The sequence below is a fragment of the Mya arenaria genome, chromosome 3 (genome assembly GCF_026914265.1).
Source record: "Mya arenaria isolate MELC-2E11 chromosome 3, ASM2691426v1".
Taxonomy (NCBI): domain Eukaryota; kingdom Metazoa; phylum Mollusca; class Bivalvia; order Myida; family Myidae; genus Mya; species Mya arenaria.
In genome coordinates, this window is record NC_069124.1 from 75,951,988 (window position 1) to 75,973,762 (window position 21,775).

Here is a 21,775-nt window from a genome sequence, read left to right on the forward strand (position 1 = left end):
AATATTTGGCTGAACGTTGGCCATATTTAATTATTACATACATACATACATACATGTCTGGAAAAGCAGGAGATTTATTTAAAGAAGTAAGTTTTAGTTAATATTTAGTAGTATATAGCGATTATTTTAACATCATTTGCTGAATCACCTGAACAAAAGAGAATTATGAAACACCCACAATAGACCTAATATTATTGTATAATAGCAAACCATAACAATATCTTTATAAATAACTTAAAACAGAAAATGCCATTAATGGCAAATATAATTTCGTCAGCAAAACACACACACATACTCCTAAATTTACAAAACTCTAGGAAGCTCAAGCAAGTTCAAGTCATTAATGTATCAAAACTTTTTACTTAACAATTTTTTTCAAGCAACTGATCTTTCTCACATCACTTCAGCATAATGTCCGAAAAGTTTGTTGTTTAGAGAGATTTTCCAATTTCGAAGGCGAAAAAAAGGGCATCGTTGAAATGTAGATGAAGTGTGTAAAATTGAGTGTAACTCTGCTAGTTGGACGCTGCTCACATGCCAGCCAATTCAGCAAATGTTTGATCCAACTCATCGCTAATCTGCTTGTATTTCTCCTTTTCTGCGAGCAACTCATCTGAAACACACAATATGGACGATTAGTAAGGCTTATGCATTGCAGCAATAGTTATATAAATTATTCCACAAACAATGGTGATAATACTAGTATTAAGTTCAATTATTCAAGTACAAAATAGTTGAGTTTTATTCTAAATAGTACACAATGGACCAGTGACTCTTTTTATAACAATTAAATAGTGCAGTATGTTTGTTATGTTAGTAGGAATGGATGTTTTCACACGTTAACAGTCATGCCTCAAATGAAAAATAACATACACATTGTGCAGTCCAATTTATACTGAACTAATTTGCCTTACAATCTCCTGAAGGCTATTTGGTTAGAAACAGTGTAGTTGAAAAACCATGAAGTTGTGTGTGTATTTTTACCTTGATACACTATATGACGAATACACAGTGGGTTACATGCTCACATATTATCAAGATCTGCAAAAGTGTTCTCCATCTCCTGCTTTATTGCAGTATACTCTCCAGTCAGGTCATCGTAACGCTCTGTAAAACAGCCCACACACACATGCAGTCAACATGGAAACACACGCAGCAATGTAACACAGGAACACTGCAGTCCATGTACAGAGGAGATTCTCTTTTAAACTTTTTTTTAAAAAACATGCAGAGTTAGTTTTTTTTATTTGATTTCCTCATCAAAAGAACAAAGACTGCAGTGTTACACATACATGCAAAATAGGAAAATAGTATCAAACAGTCTACTGTGCCAATGTCACCAGACACCCTTGAAATTAATTGTGTTGACCTTTAAATCCCCAGAGAGCAGGTAACCAACTCAATGCCTTCAAATCTCGTGTGAAATGGCTTACTTAACTAGAAATCTTTTACAGCCAACAAGGCAAACTGCAGCTCAGTTTCGATGATCCTCATGTCATTTTCTGTGCTTGTGCAGTTTTCTATTAATTTATCATAAACTGTTCCATGTAAATAATATGTAAATAAAGCTCTCAAAAACCAACTGGCCAGTAGTAAATTTTTTTGGTCAAATTTTGACATTGCAGCCAAAATTAATCAAGAGAGTAATTGTCAATACTAATAAAGGCTCAAGGGAATTCAATTGTAATGAGAACGTACTCTCCAAATGCTCGACCTCGCCTCGCAGGCGCACGTTTTCCCTCTCAGCATCTTCCATGCGGCGCTCACGCTGTCAAGAACAAATAACACACATAACATGCTTCCCACACAATGGGGGCAAACACAGGGAATGCAACTTGATGCAATGTTAGCTGGTAAAACATTTGGACTTTACTCAGGTTTTCCACAAAACCCATGTTTTCATAGGGTAAACTGCTTTGATTAGACCGAATTTAAAGTCCAAACCCTTTACAAGTGTTACAGAACTAAACATGAGCAATGCAATAATGGACATGATTCACCCCCCAAATATGTTTTTCCAATACACTACATTTATTGTAAATATCACTTATTATTACATTGATCATGTTTAATTTTATGCCTATTCTATAATATCTTTCATATCCTGAAAGAAAATGAATCGGACATCTGATGATAGCAGCCATGTTAGTGAGCCATTGGCTTCTACTGAATTGGAAACAAAAATCAGTCTGCAAATCGTGATGTGTTCATACAAGTCCAATTGTCAGCTACAGAATAACTCATGCATAAACTGAAAAGTAACTCAAACTGATCTGAAACAAAAATACCATGCTGTTAATTGTGCTACAATAACAAAATAGACTTCCAGGACAAATTTTCAATAATGTCAAACAGTCTATTCTGTTATTCAGTTTCAGTGATGTAGGCTTGGATTGTGGAATTTTGCCTTAAATCTGCATCAAGGTTTACAAAAATATGCTACCATGTGACAAACCATACTTTTACTATAGTTTTATAAGAAGAAACCTTGCAACAGATTTATCTGGGTAGTGAATATTTGTTTTGCATCATGATCCTAGGAGAGTACAGGTCTGTATGCAAGATGCTTTGTGGTCAAACACATAAAAGATAACTCTTTCTTGGTACAGACACAGGTGTAGTATGGGAGTGTTGTACAAGTGATACAGTGGTATGTGGTTTGATACAGGTGGCATTTCAAGGGCTGTTTAACCTTTGAAGCTTTTAAAAATCTGAGAAGCCATCTGAATGTTGAAATTGTTGCATTTGCGCGTTGCTATGCACAGCATGATGGTACATTTTGGGGTCAAGCTGGACGGGCGTTGGTGGAATGTATTGCGGGGCAGGTGGGCGTGAGCCCAGCTCTGAAATGAAGATTACACCTCCTACAGAATGTCGGCCTTCACCAGTGTAAATGTTCTTAAGGTAGCCTTATTTTGTGAAATGGTAGCTTAGTTTTAAATAAGTCTTATGTGCTCATCCAAAACTCTTCATACATTTTAACGTTGTAGTGGGAAATACATGAGAGGTAATCCAAGCCTTAACCCTGACAGACAGCAGCACGAGTGTTTAGTATGAAAACTATGGATCCCTAAAATCTTCATTTCATCGGTCATCTTCAACAAGCAACAACACATGGCAAGCTGTCACGGCTGAAATACAACAGAACTGCTGTAAGCGACCAGACAAGATGGAACTTTGTTCACGAGGGGGCTGGGGGCAGTCATGCGGGGCCAGTGCGGGTGGGGCACTGGCCGGAGGGGCACGTGGATCACGTGCGTTACCTTCTAATCTGTCAACTTCCTTCTGGAGCTTGTTGACCACACGTTCAGCCTCAGCAGCGCGGTTCTCAGCCTGATACATACAATAACTCTTAATCTCTAACATAGTTTACTAATACAGAAAATGTAACACTTGTCTATCTCTTATGCTATTCACAAATGCTAATTTACTTACTATTGACACTGCCAGCACCTAATCCTATGAATAGCTTAATAAAAACTTTACTTCTATTGATAACTACAAAATTCTTTGTTGCGATTTTAAAATTAAAGCTACATTCTGCCTTGGAAATAACCATTATCCGATCAGACCTTTTTATTTAAACATATGATTAATACATTTGACGTGTGAACAGATGAACAACCATTTTTTAACCTCAATTTTAGAAACACATAATGAGAGCACATGTAGAGATGTGCAGTTAGCAGCTATATTGAGAGCACATGCAGTAGCCATGACAACTTACGTCCTTGAGTCTCTGGGTCAGGTCACGGATGGTTTCCTCGTAGCTGTCCTCTCTCTGAGATGCCTAAAATAGAACAACATGTCTCCATAGCAACACCCCAACTAACAAATTGCTTCCTCATTGTGCAATTTTCCTTACCTTTTACCTTTGAAAATTAACTTCTATTCATTTCATCTATTTATAACCGATTGTTTTGCTTAAGACAGATTATGCTATAATATAAATTTAATATATTATATAGATATACATCCTGTAAAAATAAACTTCATCAAAATGTAAGTGAATGACTGTGGCACTGAGCTGTTTTCCAAAACCCATTATAACAAAGTGCATGAAGACTGCTGAGTCATGATATTCAATATGTATGTTATTTGAGTGTTTCAAGTAAGAGTAATTCACAGAATGTGGAAAACAGCACTGAGCATAAATACCAATAACATAAAAGTATATCAACATAATCATTCTAGAGTCAAAGAACTTATTTTAAATTTTGTTTTCACTTATTAAGCAGTTCTTTGACTCCAGAACACAGCTCTTTCATCCCTGATGTAGTTTTCTATACACATACTGTCTCATATTTTGCAGCATGCTCATGTGATAAACTGAATGAAAAATAAAATATGTGCATGTGTTAATTTACATTCATGTCCATTTCATCAATTCGCATGCGCTTAAAACAAAATAGGAATTTGATAATCGCTCTTCCTCTAGACATTTGCACCCTGCATAAAATTTTGTAGAACTTTCGGACATTTCTAGACAGTTTTACGCATGCAGCAAAGCAACTGAGTACATCAGCTTACTACATGAGCATTGCAGTGTTACAGTGCGCGTAATACTGTGGCTTATGCACACAATTCTGTAAACATAAAAGTTCATTATCATTAACATGATTGATTAATGTTGAATAATCTAATGTATGCTAATACACAGCACCAAACAGCTCCTTCATTTGAATGACATAACATTCAAATTAGTTTTTAAAATATTTCATTTCTATTTATCTCTATTTAAAATCCAAGTTTTGCATTTAAAACTTCAGACCTGCAAACAAACAAGAGGCACTCAAAATTGTAATCTAAATTTTGTAGCTAATCTCAGTATTGCACCAACTTGAACACAGGCCATGTATAATATCAGACATGGAGCTGTTTGTGTGATGTATATGACTATAAGCACAATGCGAGTATATGGCCCACAGGGGGCAGCTGCACGCACGGCCAGATCCCAGCAACAGCTAACTGGAACAGGTAGTTAACAGACAGCCAGAAGCCTTAACAATCCCCCCACTCCCTTAAATGTTCATAATTTTACTCAGTAATTTAATCCATTCTGTATCAGATATATGATAATGGCCTATCCACCTTGCAATAATGTGCAAGCTTGTACATTCTTGTGTTATAATAGAGCTATTCATCTCCTGGCTGTTCCTGTTAATTGCTGTACTAAAGACAAACACTTTGAAATTAATGTGGACCATCAGTTTTGTGAAAGGGAACTTTGACAAAACATCATGATAAATTGTTCACTTGTCTCAGCAGTTCCCTTTGACAACCTGTTCTAGAGACCCAACAATAAACATACATATCTCAGTGTACAATGGTAACATACATAATCATGTTACACTAAACATGAACATGCGCATATCAACATAAAGTAGTAGTAGTAGTAGTTTTGTTGTTGTTGATTCTCTTCAAGCAGCATGGCTTAGCAAAACTCCATGCCTGTGAGAGAAAACTTGGTGCGTAGATATCTTTACCTCCTGCTCACTTATCTCAAGTGATTTCATGTTGTTGCCTACAACTTTCAATTCCTCCTCCAACTCGAGAATTTTCCTGCAATGCAAATGTTACTGTTAGCCCTAACATACATGGTCCTGCAAGTCCCGTTTCTTTTCTTACCTGGTCAACTGCGTTCTGAAGGGCCTTAGCGTTATTACCGACGACAGCAAGCTCTTCAGTGAGTTCATTGATTTTGCTGAAAAGTAAGAAAGGCCGTTACTTGGCATGTCATGTTGAGTGATGATGTCTGGTGTCGCAGCGGCGACCCAACATAAAGCTGCAGGCGGCGTCGGCAAACAGCGAACTGCGGCTGGCAGGTCAAAGGTGAGGAGGGGGCTGCTGGGTTACACGGCACTCACACTCAATCATGCTACGTACACCAGTCACATGCTCTACTAACCTCCCTGACAACGGCACAGAAATAAAAACAGTTACATCAATCAAACACAAGGGACTTGCAGTAACACAGTATATGTATAAGAACAATCTATCAACAGCCACAGATGGATAATGCATTGGCTACACTTCTCCATCTATGCTTGTACAACATTCTCTGACTTTCATGTATGTGTTATGTACCTACATTCAAGTCAGGCGATTATGATCAACATGCCCAAGGCCAATCAGCCACTATTTACTGACTTTTAAACATCTGTTTCAATGCAAGAGCATCAATTTGTTAATGCAAATTTGTAGGCTTTGTGATCATAATCTAGGACATATGTCCAAGTTGCCATTTTGTTAACAAGACAAGGGCAATACTTGGACAGTAGTCAAGACTATCAACTAATTTCCTACCCTTCCCTTGAAGGGCTGAAATGTTAGTGGGATATGGAGCGGTTGGGGTAGCCTACCTTGTAGAAGTCTGACTCAAAACTTCGTGCCTGCTGGCCTAAGCTCAATTGTTCATCCTCCAACTCGCGAATTTTTCTGAAAGTTTGGTCAAGCACAAAACACATCATGCACAGGCAAAAACGTCATTCAGTTACTTTACTGGAATGTTATATTATGTTATTGTAAGGAAAAACTAAAATTCAAAACTTAAAATATATTTCAACAAAAATGATAAATTACAGCAAAATGTATTCATAAGTTGTTAGAAAACTTGCAAAGGGTACTATTATATTAGTTTTATCAAACTAAATTGCAAACAAAAACAAGAAACAAGGAAAAGAGCTTTCTTCTTAAGCCCAAAGCATCCGGTCTTAGATTTTGTTTTCCCTGCCTCAAATAGCAGCCAGAAAAAGATAGTATTTACTGCTTTCTTCCAACATACCAATGTCTAAGATAAAAACAAGCAAAATCCCCACAGTAATTGTGCAATTAATCATTTTTCAAAGAACCTACTGCTTTAGTTTGGTTGCTATGGGCTCCAAAAAGAAGTGAACATGAGAACATTTCAACTGATTAATGTAGGTGAAGCATAGACAAACAAATTTTGAAAATTGATTACCATTATGATTTCAGTATTTTAGCATATCAATCACAATTAGAACAATGTACCAGTTGAAAAGTTGTTTTCACACAAACATAAGAAGGCAAACATATACACATGCAAGCAGGGGGTGAAGAATGGAACAGCAAGGACAAAAGTCCAACACCCTGAAAACATTGAACCAATACACGACGTAAATACACCTATCTTCTGATCCTATCATATAACTAGTAATTATTTCAATAAATTTGGACAAAATTACATGTACCTTAATTTTGAGGTCGTTTCGTCTGTCTTTCATTCATGTTATAAAATCTCAGATTATAGTGCAAGCATATTGGCATTTTAACAAAGCAGTATCTGCATATCAGAAGATATGTGGTTACTCAAATGAAGCAAAGAAAAGTAATTCATAGAATAAACAGATAACCAACGATTACCAGTCAGATATTTTGAAGTTCTAAAATATGTAATATAATAGTGCCCATATTGGATTAAAAAATTTCCACAGATCAAAATTCTGTAACAGCAGAAAGTCACTCAAATATATTTACAGAGTTGGAAGTTATAAAAAAGCAGAATCTTTACAATATTTATGCGATCCATTAACTGATAATTGTACAGACTAGATATTCCTTATTATCACTTAATAATAAAGAACATTCCTAATAAATTGTTAAACACTTTATATTGAAAGAAGATGGTAACAGTGAGCGATTTCATTAACAAAAGGCCACCTAATGCTGAACAATACTGCTAGATTTCGGTATGATTCAATTCCCACTGCCTTTTTCAGAACCTTTTATACAGTACAGCAGTTTTAAACTGCCATGTATCACATTTCTCCTGCCTATCTGTCACACTTGAAAGCTTTCTGTATAGCTGTTTGCACGGATAAGATTAACAAGCAACCACCTTCATTTGCCGTATCTTTTTACATTACCTTATTTCCTATCAGTAGTGCCAAAACCCAGCACAGTTTAATTAATTTGTGTTCTTTAAAAAGCAAACATTTTCTTCCAGTATAGAAAACTCATCAATTAGCTGTATCATACAGATGCATCTAAAGCTTTTTGCACTTCTTCTGTTCTAATCAGTGGTAAAAACATTTTAATCACTGCTAGAATAAGTTGGGATTGTTTTAGAAAGCTGGTATTTACTAGTTCTAGCTGAATGTTGGAGAGAATACTTGAGGTGCTAGGCTAGGTAGATGGAAGTCGACAGGTGAGAGCTGGTTGACTCACACCAATACCCAGGTAACAAGGTAGACGCTGTGTCAGCTATCATGAATGTGAGCCAAACCACACTGAAACATTCCCTTCTTTTTGGCATCAGTTACCGTCTATTTTCATCAGCAGATTTTATGGCTTTACCAAATGGTGCAAACAGTTTATCTGCTGAATCATGTGATTTTAATTTCAGCATTATTTTGTTCTTGTTTACCAAAAATATCTACCAAAACCAAAGGGGATGTTTCTCTTAGACTTATGTTATGGTCTATAGACAATGGAGAAGAAGTGACAGGAAAGAGAAAGCATTTACTATACACCTGTTACCATGGTTACACTAGTGTTACCGTAACAACCCAGAATATTTGTGTGTTACTATGTTAAGCACAGACATACCTCTGGCAGTCACCTAACTGATCTTCCGCTCTCTCTAAACTTGCTTCTGTTACCAACAATTTGCGAGCACACTAAATTTTGCATGAAATTAAAAAGATAGATCAAGTTATAACTTCAGATAAACAAAAATTTTACACTTTTATAAAGCCAATCTCCTGTATGATTTACCCCGGGTATAAACAACTCTGGATTTTTCTTGTTCTTATTTATGTAAAAACCATTGGTATAGATATAAATCTTCTTCTGGAGGAAAGAAATTGTTTATGCCTAGGATAAATAGATAAACAGGAGAACATGGCTATTGGTGAATATGGGTTCATGTACATACGGCCTCACCACAAACATGTTTGCCTGTAAGAGCCAGTGTTCAGGATATAGCTACTCAGTGTTGCCCTTCCTTAGTCATTCAATCAAGTGGGTTTTCTTACTGAGGCAATCCAAACAGGCTTCAGTCCGCATATTTTTTAACACAACTCATCCATTCATCCATTCATGCCTGTTAACCACTTACATTATTTGCAAGCCACAGTGAACAATCCCATGTGCAGTCTTATGATATCAAGATTGCATTAACCACAGTTAACAGCACCTGTGTGATAATAATCACTGTGTTGATCACTGCTCTGATTTCAAACCAAATATGGTGAGTGAGCCCACATGGACAGGAATCCCATTTCACCTATCTGGGACCATCCAACTAAGGGACTGGTACCGTTTATACAGTTCACACATAACAGTTTAGATACATACGCTTCAGCAGCCTCCAGACGGGTCTCTGAGCGCTCGAGGTCGACCTCAGTGATGGCGAGCTTACGGGCGGCCTAAATATAGGGAGAGACAGAAATAGTAAGGTTAAGTTTTCTTGTCTCGCACGAGCTGACACGTGCAGTCACAGGATCACACCATGCTGAACTCACCACGTCCACATTCGGACATGCACTAAACTTTACCATGGATGAACCTACAGCATTCCAATTTGGTTAGATTATTTTGAAACATAGGATTAGATACATAATCAAATATTAAACAAATTTGTGCTCATCTAAATGGCAATTTGACTTAGTCATTATGACTTGATATTGTTCAATTTTTCACAATTATGATAGCATCACATACATTTCCTGAATGAATGTATTCCAAATTTAGACAAGCACATTCACAATTAGTAGTGTCACACATGTTATTAAACTGTATCATTTATTTTTTCTTTATATTCTGTATATCTCAACTTCAAGCTGTATTAGTATAATCATTCTGAACATCTGTAAACCAGCTGAATGGATTTGCTCTCATATTTATATCTTCCATAATATGATCATTTTCTACACTTGGTTTCAGTCACTAAGCACACACAAATGTCAAAGCCATTCAGCTAGTTTAGAACATTACTGTAATCTCACTGTCTTAGCAAGCTCCATAATCTTCATAACATTTAAAACAAAAAGAAATGCATATCAGTCACAGTAAACAGTAATTAAATGACTTGATTGAAAGATTTTAGAGCATTATGGAGCTTCATGTAGTAAGCAGTATAAAGAAACAGCATGCACAGTTTCTTAGACAATTTTAACAAATATGTCAATTCTGCTATATCACAATATTGTTTGTCAATGTTAAATAAATTTGTTGTTTTACAGTTATTCTCAATTGCATTTTTTAAAATAATGAAAAAAGTACAATTTACTTGACTAGGCATATATTTTAATTTCCTACTTTACAAAATCAATTGAATTTTGAAAGCCAGTTCTTTTCATAAAAAAGAAATAAGGAAATTTTAACTTAGTATGGAATGCTATTTTTTGTATATATATATATATATATATATATATATCATTGCAAATTTGTAAAATATATTTTCACCTATGTCTTTCAAAAAATAGAACTGACTTCAATACATGTATTAAAAACATTAGCAGTAACATGCCTGAAAACACAAAACAATCAAGGTAAAACAGGACATTGTATGCAACGTCAGCTAAGTATTGCACACGAGGGGGATCATGCGAGGCGCGTGCCTGTTCACCTCATCGTATTTTCTGTCGGCCTCCTCCGCGACATATTTGGCATCCTTCACGGTCTTCTCGAGCTGGTCGATCCTGTCGTCATCAGCGATGCTCCTGCTCTCGAGCACCTTGCGGGCTCTGTGAAGGAAATGTAAGGTTACTACGTTATCTTAAATATTGCTTTAGGTCCTTGCACACCTCCAAGACTGGACCTTGACTGGGCTACTTCCTCTGAACCTTACTGCGGGAAAAGTGGTTAGTAGGTGAATTTCTACCACACAGTGGAGGAATGACCGTACAACAGAGTAATAAGGAAAGTAAAGAGGCGGCCTGCCTGTTTTTTCACTCCTCTATTGCCTGGTCAGTAACTACTGTTACTCTACAACATAACTAACAGCCCTACCTCTTCATATTTTTGTTCAGCCTCATTTGAAATGAGTTCCATTTGTTTGAAGGCTTGTTCTAATTTCTCCATGCGTCCTTCTTCGAGATAACTTTTGTTTTCAAGGTTCCTTCTAGCTCTGTACAAAGAGACAGGTTCATGTTAGTGACAATAGGTTTAAACATACAGGTATCAACATGTCAGGTTGACAGTTCATGCTGGATGAGCCATCAACTGGTCAACAGAAACCCAGTGAATCAAGTCTGCATTTGCTTATAATTTTAATGGATAGAAACTGCCACCTTTGAGTGAGGGAAGCAAGGTTGAAGATTGTCAAGGTCACTTGTAAGCTGGAAACTCAAGCAGTAAGTAAGATTCACTGAGTCCATGACCCCATGTTAACTGCCAGCAAGCTTTCCTATTGGTTGTCGCTATGGTAACAACCTACCTCTTCGTATCGAGTTTCAGCCTCATTAGCTATGAGTTCTAGTTTTTTAAGTTGCATCTCCAATGTCTCATTGCGATCTTCATCTATCTTGCTGCGTGAGTCCAGCGTTCTCCTTTGTCTAAAACAGGCAGCATGCAATCCACACTCAGGTCAGTAAAAAAATCTTATGGGAATGGTGCAGTTTTATTTTCAATGAGTTTCTAGTAAAATGATTCATATTGATTTTGGCTGATGGCTGGTATTCTGCAGGCACGGTCAATGTTTGAAATGTCAATATCAGATTTCTTATTTTCTGAGCCAAATATACAAATGCGTGTATCATTTAACAAACAAAATTGGAACAGCCAAAATCACAAAATATCAAAAATTTATGAAGACATGCAACCATGAAGAGATCATCTGTCAGTTTCAGTTGACGGAGATGACAGGCCAATATTTGGTACAACAGTGAGTTAGTAGCCTATACATGAAACATCGCTGTAGCTGGTTAGCTTGCTAGCAATTTACATAGCCACATTTAAATAATTTTACAAGCATGTATTCTCTATGAACAATTCTCAAATTATAGACTACAAATATTTTTATTATTTTAAAGATTTCCACACTCAAAGAGAATACATGCATCCAGCAAAAACCATCACCCAAATATTATCACTGAAATGATTAACTTCACCAGTTTGCCTTCATATACACCAGATACAGACATCTCTAATTAATTTATGTTTCAAACCTTTCATATCTTGTATGATGACTAATATTTCAGACAGACTGCATACTGTATATCTCCAAATTCTTAGGCATAACATAGGGAGTTATGGATATTTTTCAGCTGAATAAACTGGTCATTTGGATTTTGTGTTCAAAACAGCAGAAATAGTGAGAGAAAAGCATTCAGGCAGCAACAACCACCACCTAAGGCTGTATATGTTAGTGCAGTATTATGTACATAATTATATACAAGTTAACTTGTATCTTAGACAAAACTTTACTGCATGTACTTATTCATCTGTAGTAGGAAAAAGCCATATAAGATCAGAAGCAATATTTATTAACACCTGAAAAAGAACCCTCAAAAACTCATTCTTGTTTATACTTGTAAGTGTATTCCCATATCGTGTTTATCTAAATCGTGACAAAGTTCCAAGTCTTTAAAACGCATATTTTAATGTTATGTTACTTCTAAACCTTTAAATGATAAAGGCAAGTAAACACAAGAGGTATTGTATAAACACTTGAATCCAAGCAGTAAAGTTTTGTCCAGCGAAAACAGTTTTACAGGCTATCAAATGTTTCTGTTACATGGTTAATCCCAACCCTGATTTCAGATGTAGATGATCATTGACTAGAATGTACAGACAAATACCAGAAATGTTTGGCCTGTTATCACCCCAGACAAACATGAGGCCTTGAGTAGACATTTGGTCACTTTCCTATTCCTATGACAACCACTGAAATTTAAATCTCTCCCTTTTCATGGGATTTATGTTTTTATCAGATCAACAAATAATGGCTGCATTCATTTCAACCTGTGATAATATTTTCCATGGCATGAATACCACGCCTATTCAAATCTACTTTAAAGTATTCAGTAAATTTGTTGAATTGCAATTTGTAACTGAGGGTTTAACAAAATGTCTACTGTACACCATTTAGGACAGAAAATGACAGTATAAAGGCATGAAGTTTGATACGATAAATCAATAGCTATCATGCATTTGCTGTTGGCTTAGAAAAATGTATATTTAGACAAGAAACAAGAAAAACTGTTTATGGGAAAGGAATGGAAACAATATTAATATTGGCAATTCATAAATTTGCCTTCATTTCAGGATAAATACACACAAGTCATGGAGATCTTGGTGCCTAACTTTACAGCATAAATGATGGGCAAATGCACCCGGGACATCCAATCACTCCACTGCCTATGTGCTGTGATCAATATATTGATAGAAACATTATAGTTCAATAATGTTTGACATAAAACCATTCGGGGAAATTACAGTTTACAGTGTTAGGCAATGATGATATTTTCTCTACCCCACCGAGAGACAATCATTTGAGATTAAAAACGAATGTGTTTTTCAGCATTCCCATTCTTTAGCCATATTGTTTATGTTAAAAACAACAGCCCGCTGAAATTTAAGTTTTGGTTCTTATACTACTAGCAATTTAGCAAAAAGAACACCCTAAATACTGCACATGTGAGAGCACACATGTATATACCTTTCACTCTCATCTGCGGTCTTGGTGGCTTCTTCCAACTTGAGAGTAGCCTCCTCCAACTTCTGTTGTGTTCTGTCCAAGTCATCTTCTAGCAATTGGATTCTGCGTGTGTATCCCTTAATTTCATCTTCACACTGTAAGTAAAGGAACAAAAGTGTTATTGAAAGTGGATTGACTTTTTGCATTCCAAAAATCCAATTGAAACATCTTCAAATAGTATTTTTTGAAAGGATTCAAATTGTCTCCGATGGTTCAAAATCTTGTTCATAAAATTTAATGATTGTAATGAAATGAAGCTTGGTAAAAAATAATATAACTTCAAAATGCCTATAGATGTATAAAATATCAAAACAAAATGTTTTCTAGACTAGAAGATTTGCAGTTGTATAAGATGAATTACGTAGAGTGACCTGCCTGTATCAGTAAGCCGTCAAAACAAATAAAAATTTACTCATCCATAACATTGAAGATTTATCATTTAAAACATATTCAATCCATTCAAATACCTGTTCACGCTCTGGAACGATATCAAATAGCAAATGTTACATTAGTTTTTACTGAGACAGCAGAAATTCACCAGCCGATAACGCAAGGCTTTAGGATTGGACTTTTATGCATGTTAAAATAGACTTGCTATTCAAACCATTGTACAAACTCATATTTCATACGGCAGCTCTAGCCAATGAAGTTCTTTCTTATAAAAAGACAACATTTTGACAACTTGGGTATGTTTTTGACAATATGTTTTGATGACCCACCCTTTCAGTGCCCACTTGATGTCATGCTACCAATCAAACCATACAGATCTTTTGAATGATTTAAAAAACATTCATTAATAGGTATTTTTGTTAGGTACAGCAGTCACTAGTCATCATAGTCACTGTCAGCAAGACCTCCATGTAGGTGACATCAGGTCACATACCCTACCATTATGAGATTTTTTTGCAAATTCTTTAGTCAAGTACTGCTCATGTCAAATATCTCGGATTAATGAAGTTGGAATGTGATAGCTGATAAACTATGTTCTCCTGGCCACAATAGCTCCCATTCTTCACTTCAATAGGACTGTACAACTACAGCATACCATACTTAAACTTCACTTTAAGCAATGGGATACTATGACCATACAAGCAGACCATAAAATCTTCCATACACAAAGGATGTCCCCACTTTCACTGTTTATTAACTGCCAACTTTTCATATAAGACCACTAAAAATGCACCATTTGAAACCAGTCTACAGACAATATTTTAAGTGAATCAGATTTCAACATTTTGGTAACAGAGAAACTTTAATCTCAAGAATGTAATGCCAAAATTCATTAAGATTTGTTCAAATTTTACGGATCGATATGATCAGTTAATAGTACCTAACTATAAAATGCTTTTAATCAACAATTTACAGAAATATACAGCATCATTTTAACTTCTATTGAAAGACCTAATTCATGGACATGACAAAACAAAAAGTGTGAAACCTAAACATGAAACAGTAAATCCTAAAAGAAGGGAACTCTCATCAACAACAACACTGAGCAAGTAGTTGCACTATGAAATAGACACTTATGATCCATCATATATAATGCCCAATCCTTATTTATTAAATTAACACTAATAATATAAATATTTATCAATATGATTTCATCATATAATTTATAATTTATGGAGAGGTTAATCTGTCATTATTATATGTCTATAACAATAAAACCATCAAATTAAAAGGATTTCTATTGAGCATAATATCATAATTTGGATGGCAATGGCTTTTATTCAGGGCAGAGAACCTGTACAACTGCATATCACCACATTTAATACTTAACTACCTGCCCACCACACCATATATCAAAGTATCAAAACAGGTCAGTGACAACAAATACCTGATTTTATAGTTTTCTTTTCAAGTACGGTCTTTAATAGTTAAGTGATATTAAACAATAATGCAACCATCAAAATTAGACTGGATGTGAAAGCCAGAATTCTTATATTAGTGCTTGGCCTGCTAAATAAAATCCAAAGTTTAAGCAAGCCTTTATTGCATTTTACTAGCGCAGGTTAGTGCTCTTTTTGACCATTTCAGTCTCTTCACTTCTCTTCTGAATTTTAACCTGCTTGACATTGACCACTGGTAACAAATGCAATTCCTAATGCTAACCTTTGAAACCACTTTTTAGCACGCATTTCATTTATGCATGTGCAGCTACTACTACTACTTCATTCTGTTCTTATTCAATATTTTTAACAAATCAAGCATCACTTTCAACAGTATGGAAAACGATGATTATGAATGTAGCACTGTATTCAATTCTTCATATTTAGGACTAGTCACTACCATTAATTATACCTGGTTAAGATACAAGTTAACTTATCTTCGGCTCTTTTCAGCAGGCACTACACTTCTGTAGTGTTACTCTTTATCATGTTTACAATTGCAAATGAAAATGATAAGGAACCTCAAATTACCCTTATTTAACATTTATGTTCAATACATCATGTACCTTTGTCCCAATTACGATTACAGTACTTTGAGCATTTTGCTGAATCAGTTACTCACTGACTGGTTGTGTCTGAATATGTGTACATATTAACTCTCATGTCAACCTTATATGGTAGTTAAATTAAAAAGTGTCAAACCCACAGCATAAAAAGAACAGCATTACCAGATAAGCTGGTGAATGCTTGCCTAATTTTCTCTCACCCCTACGCATTTTTAAGAGCCAATAGTTCATTCAAAATAGAGTTGTGTTACTTTAAGTAAGGTACTAAAGATGATATTTATTGCACATCTTATATAAAAAAAATGAACAGAAGCGCTAGAGGTGTTATAATGGCTATAGCCTGCGATAAACTCTTGCAATTCCTGGGGGATAACGTGATGCCAAAATTCAATAGCAATGGTTCTCAATTCTCAAACATGTGGAAAATTTGCAACAATTCTATCAATTTGAAAGTAAAATATCACAAATTAAAGTGAGAGGTAATGCATTGAAAATCTTGTTACTGTTAGGTTCAATGACAAATTTCTAATGTAAAGTAGAAAATCATGAAAGGTTGAATGTATGTTAAAACCAAATTGAATTACAAGATTCAATCCTAAACCCATCAGCTAAGATAGTATTATGACATGATTCTACAAGATACCCGACGTCGATACACACACGGGGGCCCCCCAAGGGGTCCCTCGTAAACACTGAAACAGGTACTGTAGCTAATCAATACAGGAATTCTGCGACACAATTTGGATATGGAAGCACGATTATTTACAAAACATATATATATATCCATTATATTTGCTTACATGTCATTCACATAAAGTAATACAATGTGCTATACAAGAATGCGGAAATGAAACAAGCCAACACCTTTTCTCTCTCTAATCGCTCCACTGCCACTTGTTTTTCAGCTATTTCGCATTTATCGCGAACGTCATCAAGTTCGTCTCTTAAACTTTGCATTTTATCCTTTAATGCCTTTAAAGGGCCGGATCCTGCTGACGCTGCCATTGAATTTGGTCTTGAATTCATTTTAATAACACCGAAAATGTAATCCACTACAAAATGGCCGCCTCCTTACACCGGATGGACCAAACTACCCAAAATTATATTTTCGCGTTAAGAAAATATTCCTCTGTTTGTGGTACAAATCCCTTTAAATTTAAATATTTTCACTTATGTTAGTCGCGTTTTCTATGAGGTTTATTAATTTCAAATGTCGTTCGAAATGATAATGTGCACGAGCCAATATTTCTTATAATTAAATTCCTACTGCATGACACACGATTGTATCACGTGACTTACTCACTTACTACGATATTCTCATTTCCTTATAGGGAAAGTTAATTTGCATACGGATATGTAGGATTGTATCACATTTTTAGAATTCCCAAAATACTGCTACCAAAATAAGACATTTAAAACACTTATTTGTTTTAATTCCATAAATAATTTATATCATTCTTTATGGTCGTAAACCATTCTAATGAAGTGTATACACTTTAAGTATCTAATTATTAATATAGCAATTCAATGTGTAACTAATTAAGTTAGTGGGGTAGCATTATTTATATATCATACGCTGTAATAATTGCCTTATTATTTTGTTTCTAACCCCATCTTTCCCCAAGGGTAAAGTGAATGCGTTTTCACGTAACTTTTGAATTAAATCTATAACCGTATGTGGACCGAGTTTCTCCTTTCGGTTTCGCAAAAAAAATATGTATGTTGCACTACTTTTCTACTTTCGGTTCGGATTTGGAAGTTTGTAACTCGCTTTACCACTGGTTGTCTACCTTTATAGTCTAGTTGTCTTGCAGTTGTTGTTTTTTCTTTCTTTTTTTGCATTTAAATAATAACCTGGAATATCTTGTTAACGAGGAGGATATTTTTTTGTGATTTTGGTCGAATTACTTTGTACCTAAGATGTGTGTTTTTCAATAGTATATAATATTAATTATTTGACTCAGGTCACCGACTCAAGACGGACGTTTAATGTAATGTATTATATTTGTATTTGGGAGTCATGTATTTTCGAATCAACAGTTGTACAATAAATAAACTGTTTTATTAAACCCAACATAAACCGTTTTATCGACTGACGAGGAATATTAAAAAATAAAAATAATAAACATATATACTCAGTTAGAGATAGCGCATACTAGCATTATGGTTCCATTTCTCAAGAAATGTGTAACATGTTGTTTTATTTTCATTGTGCATGATATGAAAGTATTAAAGTATTAAATATAGGTAGACATTTTCACTAAATACCAATATATCAATACGATTCAGGAAATCCTGACATTATCGATCGCGACAACAATAATGCATCTGATAAGCCTTACCGTTACCTGGCAACACAATTAAGCACTCTCATTCCTAAGAAGACTCATGTAAACCACGGGGAAAGATCTGAGAAAAAAAAACTTGGCGAGATTTCAAGTTGGTGAACGCCATGCAATCCTGCTGATGTAAGGAATGTGGCTCGAGTCTCGACAATGTTCAATGTCTCATTTACATGGGGTTTAGAGTAATTTGATCCTGGCTACTAAGATGACATTTATTACGGGAAAATAACGCTTCTGTCAATCGTACATTACTACTACCACCCTTAAATAAGTATTGCATTTTTATTAAAAGGCAAGGTGTGTGAGTAACTTTCAAAATACTTAGTCCATGAGAAAGCGGAATCCAGGTATACAATACTAAATTGAAAACACGTGCTGCACTGTTCTTTCCGATTTCCATAGATACTAGCAGCAGTAATTATTCATGATATGATAAACATGCCTGTAACAATACTGGCCTACTCCTGATACACAGCATGTAATTATCGACACCAATGCAAAACAGATGCACATCCTAAGATAACGGTTGACCGGGCCTACGGAGATTTGCACGTGAATCTGAGCCATCTCGTCAATCCTTTTGATAATAAGGTTAATCTCAAAATTCAGCCATATATCTTAATAATTACCAAAATATCATCTAGTCCATTAAGAGTGTAAATTATGTAACTTGCCAAAAAGCGTCATACTGTATTAATGCAAAGCACTACTATATTTTGATAACACCTGAATATAATGCCAGATGCTATATATTATATATCACTCAATCCTAAGAAATGAATTAACAACGGCCACAGTTTCACATTGATAATCCATCAAACAATAGGTCCATTTTTACGACTTTTCACTCTTCATTTTAATCCGCATTTGCCAACACACAGTAATCCTCAACTTATGCACATGATCAAAATGCATGAAACTAACATACATATAAATGGATTCCAACAACACAGCTAGCAAGATCATCCAAAAAAGAGAAATGAAATGTGCATTTATAAGCGTCTAATGCAGTGCAGATATGAGTTTCAGAATTTGAAAAAGTATGTTGTTTATCTGTTCTGCTGTTCACATTTTAACAAGGTTTAATTTTGGTTAAATTAGTACACATATATGTAGGATGTCAACGACCCTCTTTGCATATCTGACGTCAAATCATGCATACGCTCAGTCTAAGTAACGGAGATGACTTACCTCTGTCACCCTCTTTTCAGAGGTCTCAAGTTTTACGGTTCCCTCGTTGTATTTCTCGTTGACCTGGTCGAATTCGTTTTCCAGGTTGGTGTACTTCTTCTGGAGTGTCTGCAGTTCCTCCTCGATCTGTAATATACGATACTCGTGTTATATAATTACGTTACCATATTTTCAAATAGGAATATCGCAGTCATATTTAGAAAATGTATGTAAATTATTGCATATCATAACCATTATATATGATCAAAAGGTTATACAATTCTATTATAAACAAAATGTTATGGTAAATTTTGGTCATAATATATGCCTCTAATTATAGAATGCCAGTATCAGTTACACTCGATAATATATAATATTCGATTTTATGTATATACATATAAATATATATATGTTAAAGTATATAACTGTGGACGTGATGGATATAGTGAACTGTTTACTTAGGGTAGTAATTTAAGCAAAGCGGTTGTAAATAAATGATGCATAAGTTTACAATTATTACTGTCTTTGTTTTCCACAATGTGGCAACTTCTTTATAATACATGCATTTCAATTCAATGACTCATACTGCAGGCGAGATTTGGCATGCAACGGCGGAAATGCATGGAACGTTCCATGAAACTTAAATTTTGACATTCTTTAGCATTTCTCTATAATAGATGTTGTTTCATATTTAATATATATTTGTAAATTCTGTACGTTTACATTTTTCAGCGCATGCCAAATAAGCATCTCATTAGTATGTTATCACAACGAGGCTCATATTTCAAGATGGCCGACAAATAAGACAACATAGAACTACCACATGCTAATTGTATTAGATATGTGTAATATGTTCACACAAAACTGTTGGAAATGAGAAAATTGTCATTTACGAAGTCTACGCTAATATTGAACAAGTAAACCAAACGAAATCGTGCAAGAAAAGAAGTACGCCAACGCTTTCTATTTTACTTGTTATGCAAAAACACACACCATAATAATATATTGTAATAATTTTTCAGTAATTCTTATTTTTTATTGTACCAGAACATTACAAAACGAAACTTACATTAGAAAATACAAATCAAACAGTTTCATACATAAAATCAGTTATTTCCGAGACAGTAAGGTAGCCATAATTTAAAATCTTCACAAAATAATGCTTGGTTAATATACAGAGCAAACTACTTGGAAAATAGGAAGGATATCACCAAAAACTGGACTCACCTTTGCCTTGGTTTCCTCAACGTCTCTCAGTTTCTGTTCGAGCTGCTCGGATTTATCCAAGGCATTCTCCTTCTCGATTTTCATCGCCTGCATCTTCTTCTTGATGGCATCCATTTTTGTTTTTAGTTAGTTTCGCCTACCACAAAACAAAATACAACAGGAATGTTTTTGAGCTAGAATTGACTTTCGCAGATGAGAGTCTTCGAATATGCCCTGCTACCACGAACTCGAAAGTGCTGTGCTGAAGTACTACAACAGGTCTTGCACGTTATTTTCGGGGGAGTCTACAGGAATTCCATCAACGACCAATCAAAAACGCGGTTACAGCTAATCGACGCCATCTTGCGATACGTCATGCAGAAGTATGATTGTGTTACACCCATCTTTGGAAAATGCAAAGGAAGCAGACGAAAAACAGACGGTACCACTTACTTTCACCAGGGATGCCAATAATTGCTTGGGCTTATCAGATGGCAAGATAGGTAACCGATAATTTACAAATGTAAGGAAATGCAACAATACATGTTTTCATCTTGTTGCTTTGCTTTCTAAGATGCCTCATTGTATACACAGCTTCATTTTTACCTGAATTTCTTTTTACTCTTCCCTTTGGGTATCGAAAAATAGGACAGTCTCAGGTACAACTACCTCAACTACACACAACTGACCTTGAACACGTTTCATATCATTATATGCCAGGAAATATTACCATGGTAACATAGTTTGTGGTACAAATCTTAGTTTGATATATAACATTAAAGACAATTATGTTGTAATGAGTCCACACGATTTAGGCAGGAAGTGCTAAGGGCCAATTTTTTTACTAAAGTACTACTACTCCCACCATAGAGGTTCAAGAAAAACAGCATATTACTCGAAACATTCAGGTGATTTTTCGTAAACTGATGGCAGTGA

General features: G+C 35.2%; 1 protein-coding gene across 11 annotated transcripts; it reads right to left on the minus strand.

Moving 5' to 3' along the window:
- On the minus strand, positions 1 to 21,123 carry LOC128228067 (tropomyosin). Of its 11 annotated transcripts, none has more exons than XM_052939148.1 (10): positions 20,861 to 21,123; positions 19,655 to 19,780; positions 13,625 to 13,758; positions 11,402 to 11,519; positions 8,569 to 8,639; positions 6,363 to 6,438; positions 3,728 to 3,790; positions 1,699 to 1,768; positions 985 to 1,107; positions 1 to 613 (listed from the first exon to the last, which is right to left on the minus strand). In XM_052939148.1, exons 1-9 carry the CDS (start codon positions 20,972 to 20,974, stop codon positions 1,025 to 1,027), a joined length of 855 nt encoding a protein of 284 aa, XP_052795108.1. In that variant the 5' UTR covers positions 20,975 to 21,123; the 3' UTR covers positions 1 to 613; positions 985 to 1,024. The 11 variants fall into 11 exon arrangements, with proteins under 11 accessions (XP_052795108.1, XP_052795107.1, XP_052795104.1 ...); XM_052939147.1 differs by lacking the exons at positions 6,363 to 6,438; positions 8,569 to 8,639; positions 11,402 to 11,519 and adding exons at positions 5,487 to 5,562; positions 9,319 to 9,389; positions 10,592 to 10,709 and having other exon boundaries at positions 20,861 to 21,120; XM_052939144.1 differs by lacking the exons at positions 6,363 to 6,438; positions 8,569 to 8,639; positions 11,402 to 11,519 and adding exons at positions 5,629 to 5,704; positions 9,319 to 9,389; positions 10,592 to 10,709 and having other exon boundaries at positions 1,029 to 1,107; positions 20,861 to 21,118.
- Between the last annotated feature and the right edge of the window lie 652 nt (positions 21,124 to 21,775).

Excerpts from the sequence above, each read along its gene's own strand:
- LOC128228067 (XM_052939148.1), bottom strand. The coding sequence starts at position 20,974 with ATGGATGCCATCAAGAAGAAGATGCAGGCGATGAAAATCGAGAAGGAG. Across the intron at positions 19,781-20,860 it reads TTGAGGAAACCAAGGCAAAG|ATCGAGGAGGAACTGCAGAC; the intron begins GTGAGTCCAGTT and ends CGTATATTACAG. Across the intron at positions 1,769-3,727 it reads TGACCCAGAGACTCAAGGAC|CGTGAGCGCCGCATGGAAGA; the intron begins GTAAGTTGTCAT and ends TGTTCTTGACAG.